Below are 12941 nucleotides of genomic sequence, written 5' to 3'. Positions count from 1 at the left end.
TACCCAAAGTATCGCCACATCACTTTTAGCGAGAGAGTCGGTCAGAAATATGGTGATGTTTGGCTCTGTTTATGCCCCAGCCCTTTGTTGAGGAGATGAGCCATCTTGCAGTGTTTCGGGTCCGTGTCTGGCAACGTGCAGCAGTGGGAAGATGAGCAAAAATGGGATCATTCGATTGGACGTGGAAGACCGATTTTCAGAGAAATCTGTTAATAATCTGTTTTTGGGATGAGTCATTAAAACTTGAGTCACGGCAACTGGAGAATTTTTTTTTTTTGGTAGGATGGCTGGAGGAAGGATGATTCTGACTCGCTGTGGGACATTTCTGGGTTGGTTCCTTTGTGTTCACCCTTAAATCCAGTGGGCCGGTTTCATAAAAATGGCAGCCTCCGTTGCCGATGTTATTTTGATATTCCTTCATCCCGTGGCGCAACGAGCCCACCGCTGTCTCTGTCTGGACCGGTGCGGATGGATGCTGACATATAAGGACGCTTTGCTCTGTGGTATGAAAACCACAATGCGATGAAATGAGTCACGGCATTTAAGAAATCATTATGAATCTGTGATGTGTGCGCGAGAGCTCGTGAATCTGCAAAAGCCCACTTGAAAGAATCGGTTATGTTAAAGAGGCGCTGAAAAGCTGTGGTTGAAGTAAGACAGGCTTCTAATGGCACCAAAACAAAACAAACATCTGGAAGCAAATTAAGAATAAAAAAGACAATGAGACAATAAGTTGTTACAGTCGTTAAGAACTCTGACCAGAATCTGAACTGGAGACTCGTGAGACACACACACACGCACACACACACACACACGCGCGCACACATGCTCACAGATGTAATGGACACGGTAAATGTGACTCGGCTGCTGCCTCACCATATGGTCATTGAATTGTGCAGAAATCTGAACAGTACTTACATCTGAGGCAATCGGGTTTCTCTGTTCTTCAGGTTGACAACAATTAAAAGAACCCGAGCGAAACAAAATTCAGGCTGAAAGGCTGAAACGCGGAGTAATCTTGACAGATAAAAGTTGCTGCATCTTCTCTCCGTCTTTGTGAGTTAATCAGCAACATCCGTGCCGAATCCTCGCCGCTATCGTAGTTTATGAACCTTCGATTTATCCACCCTGAAAACACACTGGTTCTGCTTCTTTTTTTCTAAAAATTTCTTGTTTTGCCTGCAAGTGTTAAAGGGGTTTCCCACATTTCGGCAAACGCGGGAGACGTAAGCGTCTGCAGTGGGATCCCTTCCCTTACGTAGGCCCTGCCGACGGCGCTCCGAAGTGTGGCCTGCAGCCTGGGACCGATTCGGTAGAATTACTGGAATTTAGCGGGGTGCTTCACTGTAAGCAAAACTGTCTAGGAAGAAATGCAACAAAACCCACCCCACCCCTCCCAAAAAATAAAAAATACTCGGCACACTGCAAATCAACTCCACGGCTTTTGTGTAGACGGAGCCGGAGAGGAGATAAGCCGATGGACGAAAACAGACTGCAATGCGATCACTTCCATAAGGCCTGGGAAAGTGGGAAGAGGAATCTGGTGCATGAATGGTGCCGTTTGAATGAATGTGCGAGGTGCATAGCTGTGCAGAGTTATTTACATTCCTCCTGCACACTGGAATTCTGTCCCGTGTCGGCCTCGCCGTTTCGCCGCTACCAGAAAGTGGTGTGTCTCGCCCAGTTTTCCTGTTGTACTTGAACGTACGGTGTCATTCAATCAAGGCTGCTAATATCCCACCTGGCAGCCTCCCAGAGGGGGGAGAGAGAGAGACTGAGAGAGTGTGTGTGTGTGTGTGTGTTAGAGGAACAACGCTTTTTTAGTCTCCAGACTATCTTTCAGTGATGTAGTGTTTCAGTGTTTTATACAAACTTGGCTCCCAGCAGTATTACGGCATTTATTGGAGCAGCTGATATAATCTCTTGAATAAAACAGTTTTCGTCAACGCAACAGTTTTTCATTTCAGACCACTTCCCCGTAATAAACAAAGCTTGAGTACCGAAAAACCAGGAATTATAGTTTCATGACCCTTTTTTTTTTTTTTGTGGATGGGGGGGGGGGGCGGGGGATTCATTTCGGTTATTAGGCCAAGCTGTTGCATTTACTCTGCAAAAACACTGTGGATAACACAATGTACCACATAACCAAAACAGTTCATGTGCGGGCTTACTTATGTCTTTGAGTTGATTTTTACATGTGAATTACCACATGAGTCCTGGCTTCTAACTCGCTTACAAACTGACGTTTAGTCTCGGGCTTACTTGTACCACTCAGGCTTAGTTCTACCGCTTAGTTGTACCACTGTTAGTGAGGGTATATAACATTTTTTTGCTGTTGTAAAACGTTAAAAGATATTTAAAAAAATTTTTAATTAACATAATCTTCATTGGTAAGACAATTGGCAAAATGTGTTACTTCTGCCCCCCCCCCCCCCACACACACACCACTGTTCTCTTAGTCTCTCCCTCCTATTCTATCCCTTGGTATTGCCCTTTCATTTGAGGTGGGATAACTTTAACTTGCTCAAACTAATCAATCTTTTGGGAAAAGGCTTTCTTTTTTTAAGCGTTTCTGACGTGTCAGCTTTCTTTACCGAGTTGCCGGTTAGCTTAAAACATGATTCAGACATGCTAACTTTAGCTAACTTTAGCTGAGCTAACTTTAGCTCTGCTGTAAAAGCGTCTTATGTTATGTCAGTGTTAAGCGTCCAATCGGGATATGATGTAAGTAATATGTAACTTTAGCGATGAAATTGAATACGCCAGGCCGCTACTAGACCTACTTCCAATTACAAACTGATGTTGTCAACCAAGTCACCCGACAGTTGGGCTCCCACCATCTGTGGCGCTGTAGCTGTGTGCGAAAACCGCTCGCTATGGGCAACGTAGCGCGCGATATTCCCCTTCCTCCATTTTGTTTTGAGTGTCCGAATTCGAACCATAAAATGAACTCACCACACAGGGCTCTCGAAAATTCCCGCAATGCAACTGAACATGTAGTGTCCATCCAACGCGTGTGCGCTGCTTTATGGTGGAAATATCCACGGCGAAATTGCATTGGCTCGTCTCCGCTCTGCTCGCGATGGACGAGAAGGAGACGCAAAACGATGATGCAGAAGTGTCCCAAATCTGCATTTATCACCCCCTGTAGGGTACCCTATTGAGTGTTTCATATGTGGACACAGCTTATGTGCCCTTGTTGATGAGATGTGACCCCCACCCCCCCTCCCCGATTCGAATCCTACAACAGGATGTATTGAAATTGGCCTGACAGGGGAATAGTCTGTGCTGTCAGGACCTCCCTCTCATCCTGACCATGTGTTGCATGGAGCCAAAGAGTGACTGGCTCTGTTCTGTGTGCTGATGTTGCATTCCACCAGGAACAAGCCCACTGTTTTCCAGACTCCGAATTGAAGAACTAAACTGCAACCCCCCCCCCCCGCAACACATCCCCTTTCCCTTCTCCAGCCCTCAAACCACCCACACACCTCCTCCTCCTCCTCCCATACATGCATCCCCTGGTCTCCTCTCCTTATTTGGGTAGAGACGCTTGGAGCAATGGGCGCGGGGGGGGGGTGGGTAGGGGGGTGGAGTGGGGGAAGTGTGTGTGTGTGTGTGGGGGGGGGGGGGCGTTGGGTTGACACAAGGGAGGCAGGAGGAGAAACAGTTGAGCGCTCCCTGCTCCTTTCTTAATAAGGACATGTCTGGAATTCGAGCGCCGCTCTCCGCCAGCGGCCTCCCCTTTTCCACGGCACCCCGCTCCCAACACGCTCTTACGGGCAGTCGCCGTCGGACCCTTCGCGTTACAACGCTGAGGGCGCATTTGCAGACGTCTGATCGTCTCTTGTGTTGTTGCTGTTTTTTTCTTGTAACGCGGCTATAATTAGAGCGACAACAACAAAACGGGGTGTGGTTACGCCTCCGCCCGATGAATTATGGGCAGCGGAGTTTGATCATCACCTCGGCATCACTGAACAGGCCACCTGCGCTTTCGCTGATGAAAGACGGTTAAGCGCTTGTACTGAAAAAATGCAGTCATTTGTGTTCGCCTCCCAAATTAGCATCTGCTGTGTTTCTGTTGTGTCGCCACAGTCGGGTAACAAACACGCACAATCCCACGTATTTGTGTGGGACACCTTTAATCCGAGGAAGTACTGCTACTCTCCCATTAGGGCCGCTATATGAAGTTGTCCGTGCTCATCGATACAGTCTGATGGCGACCAAACAGTTGGTTGACGTTAGCATTGGCGGTATTTTTGGCGTATCGACAAAACACACGAAGCGGAACCAATTCGTTTTAGGTATTTAGCTGACATAATATTTAGCTTTCCTTCACGGGCGATCCGATACGGACTGCGCGCTACAAGCGGAACATCTGCCCTGATCGTTTTATTTTGTCTTTTTTTTCCATTTAGCCCGAAATGTGTACGTTCAATTTCAACGTCACGCACACACACACACACACACACACACGCACACACACACACACACACGCACACACACACACACACACACACACACACAGTAATGCTCTGTGGTTAAGCTACGTCCGCGCACTGCCATTCTGTACGCTGGAAGGCAAATTGGTGTGACGGTATTTGTGTGTTTGTACCCTCTGTGTTGTTGTCGCCGATCTTTGGGTCCGATACTGCGCTTGTTTGGACCCGAGATGGATCACTTGAGCTGCTGACGAGTACTCGGTTTCAGCGGTGGGACCCCCGGCCTTTGGGGAGGGGGATGAGTGCCAAAGGCCAAGCGCAACCAATGGCCGGCTAAAATTGTCGCCGTGACATGGATATTTGTCAGACCCTTGTTACTTTGCGGGCAAGTGACGTCCATTAACCCCCTTTTTACATGTGGTGGAACATGTCTGTATGGTTCTGAGTCACCTGGTCATGCGGATCCCTCCCGTCATTTGCTATTCCCCGTAAACGATGACGGGACTGGAAAAGAGTGTTTTCTAATTCTTCCCCCCCCCCCCGGCCGTTTTACTGGTCTCTGGTTTTGGGATGGGACACTTAACATCATAATAGCCTAATGTAGACAGCAGATGCTAACCCGAGCTAACAGCCCGACGCCGGTCGTGAGCAATGAGCGGAAACATACGCTAGGCGCACATTTGTGCCGAAGTGAGGGTCAGGGTGAGAAGATCCGCCACCTCGAGGTTAACAAGTTAAAAGAGAGGGTGCGACTCGACGTCGGCAGCTGCTTTCGGGAAAAGGGGGGAGCGCAAATGTGCAGAGACGGTGCAAAAAACCCCCCCCGTAGATTTTCACAGGCAAGAGAGAACACAAGCATGGCACCAGATAGGAAGAAATGGTCCCCTGCAAAATATGCATTGTAGGTGTGTACACTGTCGGATTTAAAGAGGCGAGGTGTTCGGCTATCAACTGCAAACGTCCCGGTGAAAGAAATGCGCTGCAGCTATTCACCGCGTCAGGCTTAAGCAGATAGGCGCAGATACGTACGGCCGATAGCAGCAGTACAAACATATGTACGACGCAGTAAATACGTGCAGACGTAGGAAACAACTGTGACGAAATAAGGCGCCCATCCCTGCGGGTATAGGCCATGCTGTCAAAGCACAATGTGTGTTGTTCTAGCTCGATGCAGAGAGAGAAAGAGAAAGGACGGTGCATTGATAGAATAGAATAGAACAGAATAGAACAGACACGCCCATGTATATTTAGCTCGTTGCACTGATAAAAGCCTTGTGGAGCTTTTCAGACTGCTTTGCAGACCTGCATACACGCCTCTTCCATTAATGATTTAGATGCACGTGTTGGACGTTAGCCTCCCACATACAGGCGGCGGTATTTTAGCTCATATTTATATCTGTATCATATGTAAGAGTCTTGCGAACTATGGAAATGACTTTCCAGGGGTGTCCGAGTAGCATAGCGGTCTATTCCGTTGCCTACCAACACGGGGCTCGCCGGTTCGAATCCCCGCCGGCTCAGTCGGGCATCCCTACAGACACAATTGGCCGTGTCTGTGGGTAGGAAGCCGGATGTGTGCCCTGGCCGCTGCACTAGCGCCTCCTCTGGTCGGTTGACATGCCTGTTCGGGGGGGAGGGGGGAATAGCGTGACCCTCCCATGCGCTACATCCCCCCCTGGCGAAACTCCTCACTGTCAGGTGAAAAGAAGCGGCTGGCGACTCCACATGTATCGGAGGAGGCATGCGGTAGTCTGCAGCCCTCCCCGGATTGGCAGAGGGGGAGGGGGTGGAGCAGCGACGGGGATGGCTCGGAAGAGTGGGGTAATTGACCAAGAAAAATTGAGGAGAGAAAGGGGTAAACTCTCCCCCCCCCCTCCAAAAAAAAAAGACTTTCCAGATTTCTTTCATTTTTAAGAATTAAGTATGGACAGAATTCGCATCACCAGAACGAGAATGGATTTTTTTTCTTTCCATATTCTCATGTTTGATTTTTGTATTGCGAGGAAGGGTCTAGCCAGGGTCTTGCTACTTAATACGGCCTAATAGAAACCCATTTGCAACAACCTCATGAAAGAGAATGAATGTGGGTTCTAACGCAAAACCATCGGAGAACCAAATATGATGCTCTTATTCTTTGTTGTTTTATTGCGGAACCTCAAAATGTTCTTGTAATGTAATCGGAGGATTTTAGTTCACCCTGAGGACCGCTACTTTTGGTGCGCTCTCTATATTTATCCAATATGTGTATTTTTTTTAATTTTTTTTTTTTTGTCAGCATCTGCAGAAATGCAAATGCAAAAACACAAGCATCCTGGGAGGACGGTTACCTCATAGAGTTACATTTCAGAAACAATACAATGCGGAGGAGGCAGCTTGAAAAATACTTAAGATCTCTGCTTGCAGTCAGCCATAAGCCAACCACAGTGGGACACAGTTCCCAGACCACAAGGATTCTTTGAGGCTAGTCCTGATTAGTGAGGTCTTTAAACTTCATTTTATGGAATATCTTGAATTCATTTGGCCATTTCGGAGAAATAAAATTCTAGGAAATGATAGCAATAATTATGGTTTGTATTGTTTATCCATACAAATTTAATGTTTGCAATAAAGAAAACTGCAGTTTTCAACAAAGCCAAAATAGGGCCTTATAGATGTATGGTAAATAAGAATTGCTGAAGTGCTTATTGTGCAAAACATAATCCCCGTGCAGCTCCCTGCCTTGTTTTCCCCCCTCTTCCAAAATGTTTCCAGTTTTTGCGTCGTGGATTACCAAACGGTACGAGGCAACTGGAAGGATAACCCATACGGACTGTGTGAATTCTCATCCGATCCGCCAACGGCGAGGCTGTATGCCTGCACAAATATCACGTTAGTTCTCCGTGTCTGGAGCGTTGCCTCGTCGAGTCCAACCTGGAAAACACTCGGATTGAACTGTGACATTCTGACTTGCTTCCCATTGGGGACGTCGAAATTAGAAAGTTGTTGGACTAGTTTAATGAGCCAGAATTAAAGGGACGGGGAAAATAGATGTATTCGCCACAAGGACATCGGCAGCTTTAGTTTGCCGGGAATGTCCACTGGCACAATGTGGCTTTTGCTGTGCTCAAACATGCAACTTTGATAACGAGGAGAAATATTAAAATTAGTGCACCAGGGGGCGTCCGGGTAGCGTGGCGGTCTATTCCGTTGCCTACCAACACAGGGATCGCTGGTTCGAATCCCCGTGTTACCACCGGCTTGGCCGGGCGTCCCTACAGACACAGTTGGCCGTGTCTGCGGGTGGGAAGCCGGATGTGGGTATGTGTCCTGGTCGCTGCACTAGCGCCTCCTCTGGTCGGCCGGGGCGCCTGTTCAGGGGGGAGGGGGAACTGGGGGGGAACAGCGTGATCCTACCACGCGCTACGTCCCCCTGGCGAAACTCCTCACTGTCAGGTGAAAAGAGGCGGCTGGAGACTCCACATGTGTCAGAGGAGGCATGTGGTAGTCTTCAGCCCTCCCCGGATCGGCCCAGAGGGTGGAGCAGCGACCGGGACTGCTCGGAAGAGTGGAGTAATTGGCCAAGTACAGTTGGGGAGAAAAAGACGGGAAAAAGCCACACAAAAAAAAAGAAAAATTAGTGCACCATTTTGGTGTAGTGAGAAGTCAAATTGTCCTTTTACCCGAGATTTAACCCCTAGTTCAATCTGGAGGGCCTCAGGCTGTCGTCTGCTGAAGTGAAAAAGAGATTTCCTTCAGGGACTAGTCAATGATCACCAGGTTAGTGCTTCTGTAAGGGATTTCCAATGGGCTCTATCTATCTATCTATCTATCTGTCTATCTATCTATCTATCTATCTATCTGTCTATCTGTCTGTCTGTCTGTCTGTCTGTCTGTCTGTCTGTCTGTCTGTCTGTCTGTCTGTCTGTCTGTCTGTCTGTCTGTCTGTCTGTCTGTCTGTCTGTCTGTCTATCTATCTATCTATCTATCTATCTATCTATCTATCTATCTATCTATCTATCTATCTATCTATCTATCTATCTATCTATCTATCTATCTATCTATCTATCTATCTATCTATCTATCTATCTATCTGTCTGTCTGTCTGTCTGCCTGTACTCGTATAGTATATTTTGTACAACTCAGTGCAGCATTACAATACTGAGCCCTGATGATTTCAATATTGCAGCATTTCCCCTGGATCACAGTGTTGAAGCACAGTAAACAGATGGAGTTCATTGTGGCCAAAGAGCCACAATGGCACCGAAGGCCAAAGTGAAAAGAAATGTAGAATTTTTTTTTTTTAAGTTATCAACAGTCTCACATGCCCCCTCAGGTCCTGTGGGAGGCTGTTCCCCATTCTGGGACAGTAGAAACTGAAAGCGGCCTCTTCAGACATTATCTAAAGAACATGCTTGTTTAAAACATTATCACTGAAAAAAAAAGAAAAAGAAATGCATGAATTATCTTAACTCCAACCATGTGTTTCTAACTTCTCGCTGCTGCTATTCAAACACGCCATAACTGTGATTGCAGTTGTAACTTCATTAAGAAAACATTGGTAGCGCTCAGAGCTGGGCATCAATTACGGAACTGATGTTGTGATATGAGACTAGATGTGTTGTGCGATTGTGGTTCTGGTAATACAGTAACTCGAACGTTGTCATTCCCTGGTCTTAAAGGCCGCATTATAGTAAAGCGAGACAATTTTCTGGACTTATCTGACTGTTTTAGCGGGGTGAAACGAACAGTGAATGTCTCTACCTGCTTGGTCGTCCCATCCACATTACTAATGATCATTTATCAACATGTTCTTGCATGTTAATATCTTGTCCATCCATCCATCCATCCATCCATCCATTATCCGAACCGCTTATCCTGCTCGCAGGGTCGCGGGGACGCCGGAGCCTGTCAGCGGTCATTGGGCGGCAGGCGGGGAAACACCCTGGACAGGCCGCCGGTGTTAATATCACCTGAAAGCACCAATAGTCAACCCTGAAATAACGCCACATTATTGATATCGGGGTATTCGGTCCAAAGTGTCTGCATGTTTGATTTTGCCGATATCGCTAACCCCTGGTGTCACTCCTTTTATTTCCCCATCGCTGTCTTTCCACCAGATCCATTGACTGTGGGGCTCGGGGTTGGGCCCAGGGGGAGCCGCCACCATTGCTTCCAACGAGTGGAGCGCCAACGGTAGCCCAGAGGATGGGCTGGACGGCGACAACGAGGAGCTGGACAAGGCCATGGACGGCGACGCCGAGGGTGTGTGGAGCCCGGACATTGAGCAGAGCTTCCAGGAGGCCCTCGCCATCTACCCGCCCTGCGGCAGGAGGAAAATCATCCTCTCGGACGAGGGAAAGATGTACGGTGAGTATGCTGGATGAGTCACGTGCACCCGATAACAACAGGAAATCAAGCGAACGTTGGCAGAATTTCCCGCCTCTCTTAATGACTGTTGTAAGAAACATTCAAGATGAGCTCCGCTACTGTTACTGAGTAAACTTTAGTGTCATACAAGGCAAATAGACTAAAACAACTGTAGCCAATGTGCCTTTGAGTGGATCTCAGTGTGTCCGTTAATGGTTTAGTGGCCTTCAGCCGAGTTTAATTCAAAGTAAGCGCTCATGAGGGTCGGATTTGGGTTTGAGGAAAGGATTAAAAAACAAATGTTCTGATGTTTCTCTGCAGTCGCTCGGGATAATCTGAATCTGTTTTACAGTATCAGGCGGCACGGGGGCGCAGTGGTTAGCGCGGTCGCCTCACAGCAAGAAGGTCCTGGGTTCGAGCCCCGGGGTAGTCCAACCTCGGGGGTTGTCCCGGGTCATCGTGTGTGGAGTTTGCATGTTCGCCAGTTTCCTCAACAACGCCATTTCCCCTTCTTTAAGCCGCGCCATTTAACTTATGCTAGTGGTGTTTATGGTATGTTGCACAGAAACTGCTCTCAATGAGACGTCGCCTCAAGTGAAATACAGAAAGGCGATTTCTGGGGGTCAGTGCATCACCTTGTCAATCGTTATTTTGCAAACAGTCAATTAGGGTCGATTTCACAAAACTCCGCATAACTCTGGATTTTGTTCTCAGTGCACAATACCAGAAGCATCTTTTGGTTAAAGTCTGACCCAAACTGAGAAGCATTATGTCGTGGGCGCATTGTATTGACTCAGAATCAGAATACTTTATTCACCCCCGAGGGGAAATTGGGTTTTGGTTTTTTTTTTTTATTATTGTGGTATCACAGCAGGATGTTCGAGTTGCTTCTAGCTTTTTTTTTTACTATTACTTTTATTACATTATTATACTCTATTTTGCTATCAGTTAACAGAGTAGAACGACTTTGGCAGAAGGTGTTTGGGATGTATTGCTTTGAGTTGTGCGTTCACGCGGATGAAGTTGCTGCACGTTGCCAGCGATGACCGTCTCGCCTCATCGTGACGTTTTTGAATCTCTCGAGCAGCGAAAACGTCCCGCCCTGAACCCACCGCGCATTGGGCCACGTCGATAAATCCTTGTTCTGGTTCAGACTCGACTAAAATTGTGTTCGCGCCAGAAGCAGTACACAACCATAATCCTACTGCGGAGGGACTGAGATCTCTCAGATGTCCACACAATCAGCTGCAAATGATGTGGGTATGAAAGGTAGGAATGGAGCATGACTAATGTTTTTTTTAAAAAAAAAAATACACAAACGTGAGAAAACCCTGCAGTGCTTGAGCATTTGTGTGTAAAAGAAAACAGACACGCACTCAGTTTGATTTTATCGCAAAAAGAAAGTGTTGAGTTAACGTAAACCGAGGCACTAATATGTTCTGGCACCACTTACAGCCAATCGGATCACGTTATCGCTTTATGAAACCCCGCCCACCCTTACCACCGGCCCTCGCGTTTGCTTGTCACTCGAAGGTCAGCTCATGAATATTCATGAGCGATGAGGACTCGACCACGCCCCCGCAGTTCTTGAGTCAATTGAGAACAGTTGTGGATAAAAGCATACAACCCCCCCCCCCCCATACACAATATTTGGACTTCACCAATAAGAAATTGTTGCTGGATGTTTTATGATGCCGTCTTGAATGTTTTTTTCTGACTCATTGACTCATTGCTGATTTTGGTCCAACTTTAACGCGGCGTCCTGAAAAGAAAAAAGGAAGATAAAAAAAAAAAAAACAACCTTTCCCTCCTTGCACATTTTCGTGTCACGGCTTTGACGCGGCGGCGTGTTTTCTTTTTTTCTTTCAATAGGACACTCTGTTGCACAAGTCTGTACCTGTCATCCAGCGGCCCGGCGGCTGGTTCATCCAGTCCCGCCGGCGCTCTCGGAGCCATTTATAACCTTCCGCAGAGCATCTCAGGTCCGCTTAGCTTGATTTACACCTGTGTTCCCCAAACTGGTTCTCCCAACTTCTTTTTACGGCCTGTTCTCTTTCTTTCTTTTTTTTTTTTTTTTTTACGACCTTTCTCTCTTCCTCGCTCTTCTTGTGAACCTGTTGGTCGTCAAATCTGCTCAATTTGTTTTTATTAAAAAAAAAAGACCAAAAACAAAAAACCCACCCCCACCATGGGCTGTTTCTCCTCCTCGCACCGGTGTGTTGCTCAGAGAGCCGTTCGCCCCTGGGTGACTGCGGCTGGTTCCTGAGGAAGTGTTTTTCACGTTTGATGCTGGATGACTCAAGTTAAATTATCGATAATTAACACAGCATGAATCGAGCCTGGGAACCAAAGAATTAAACAAAATAAACGAACACCAAAAAAAAAAAAAAAACAACAAAAAAAAAACCAACAAACCAAAAAAAAAAACAAACCAAAAACATTTTAACATCACATTGTTCTCGTTGCCCCAACGTGGTTATTAAACATCCATAGGGTCTTTGAATAGCTATGCTGTTTCCTGCCGAGCGTTCATTAAATTGCAGGTGTCGAGCATTTGATGTCCCGAAAGCGCCTTTGGTCCAGATGGATAAATTGGCAAGTTGGTTTGTTAGACGCACAAACATCCAGGTGTTAGAAAATTGATTGCAATACGTTATTTGATCCCCCCCCCCCCAGTTCTCCCACACCGGTCGGTGAGGTAATAGCTGCCAAAGAACTGGTTTGCATTAGACGTTGGACTCGGAGTTGTAAACGCTGATGAAGACGAGGGTGAGCGGTGATTATCAGATGCGGGTTTGTCGAGGGCCGTGCTAAACCTGGCTCTAGGTCGCTTCTCTGATTCACTCGATAGTGTTCTCCCAAAAACCTCTTTTTATTTTTTTAATTTTTTTTGGGGGGTCGGGGAGATGATGCAATTTGCACTGTTGCAATACGGCTTCCTAAGGCCGTGCTTTGTAAGATTTTCCAGCCCTCCAGTTACTGTCCACATCTCGTAAATTTAAATGAATTCCCGTTTCACTGTAACCATGAAAAAGGAAGAAGAAGAAGAAGAAGAAGAAGAAGAAGAAGAAGAAGAAGAAGAAGAAGAAGAAGAAGAAAAAAAAACACCAATCCTTTCCATCAGAGAGAAATCTGTATATTTTTAGGATCATTAGT

General features: G+C 46.8%; 1 protein-coding gene across 6 annotated transcripts in view; it reads left to right on the top strand.

Moving 5' to 3' along the window:
• tead3b (TEA domain family member 3 b) overlaps positions 1-12941 on the top strand; it is a 50253-nt gene that overhangs the window by 8674 nt on the left and 28638 nt on the right. For 5 of the 6 annotated variants that reach the window (XM_056273653.1, XM_056273655.1, XM_056273656.1 and 2 more), the window contains one exon: positions 9536-9785. In XM_056273653.1, coding sequence (XP_056129628.1) covers positions 9662-9785 — 124 coding nt within the window. In that variant the 5' untranslated portion in view covers positions 9536-9661. Of the gene's footprint in view, positions 1-9535; positions 9786-12941 lie in introns of those variants that run through there. The other variant, XM_056273658.1, reaches the window with a different exon arrangement.

The sequence above is a fragment of the Lampris incognitus genome, chromosome 2 (genome assembly GCF_029633865.1).
Source record: "Lampris incognitus isolate fLamInc1 chromosome 2, fLamInc1.hap2, whole genome shotgun sequence".
Classification (NCBI taxonomy): Eukaryota; Metazoa; Chordata; class Actinopteri; order Lampriformes; family Lampridae; genus Lampris; species Lampris incognitus.
The sequence above is the reverse complement of the archived record's forward strand: the minus strand, read 5'-3'. Positions and strand labels throughout refer to the sequence as shown.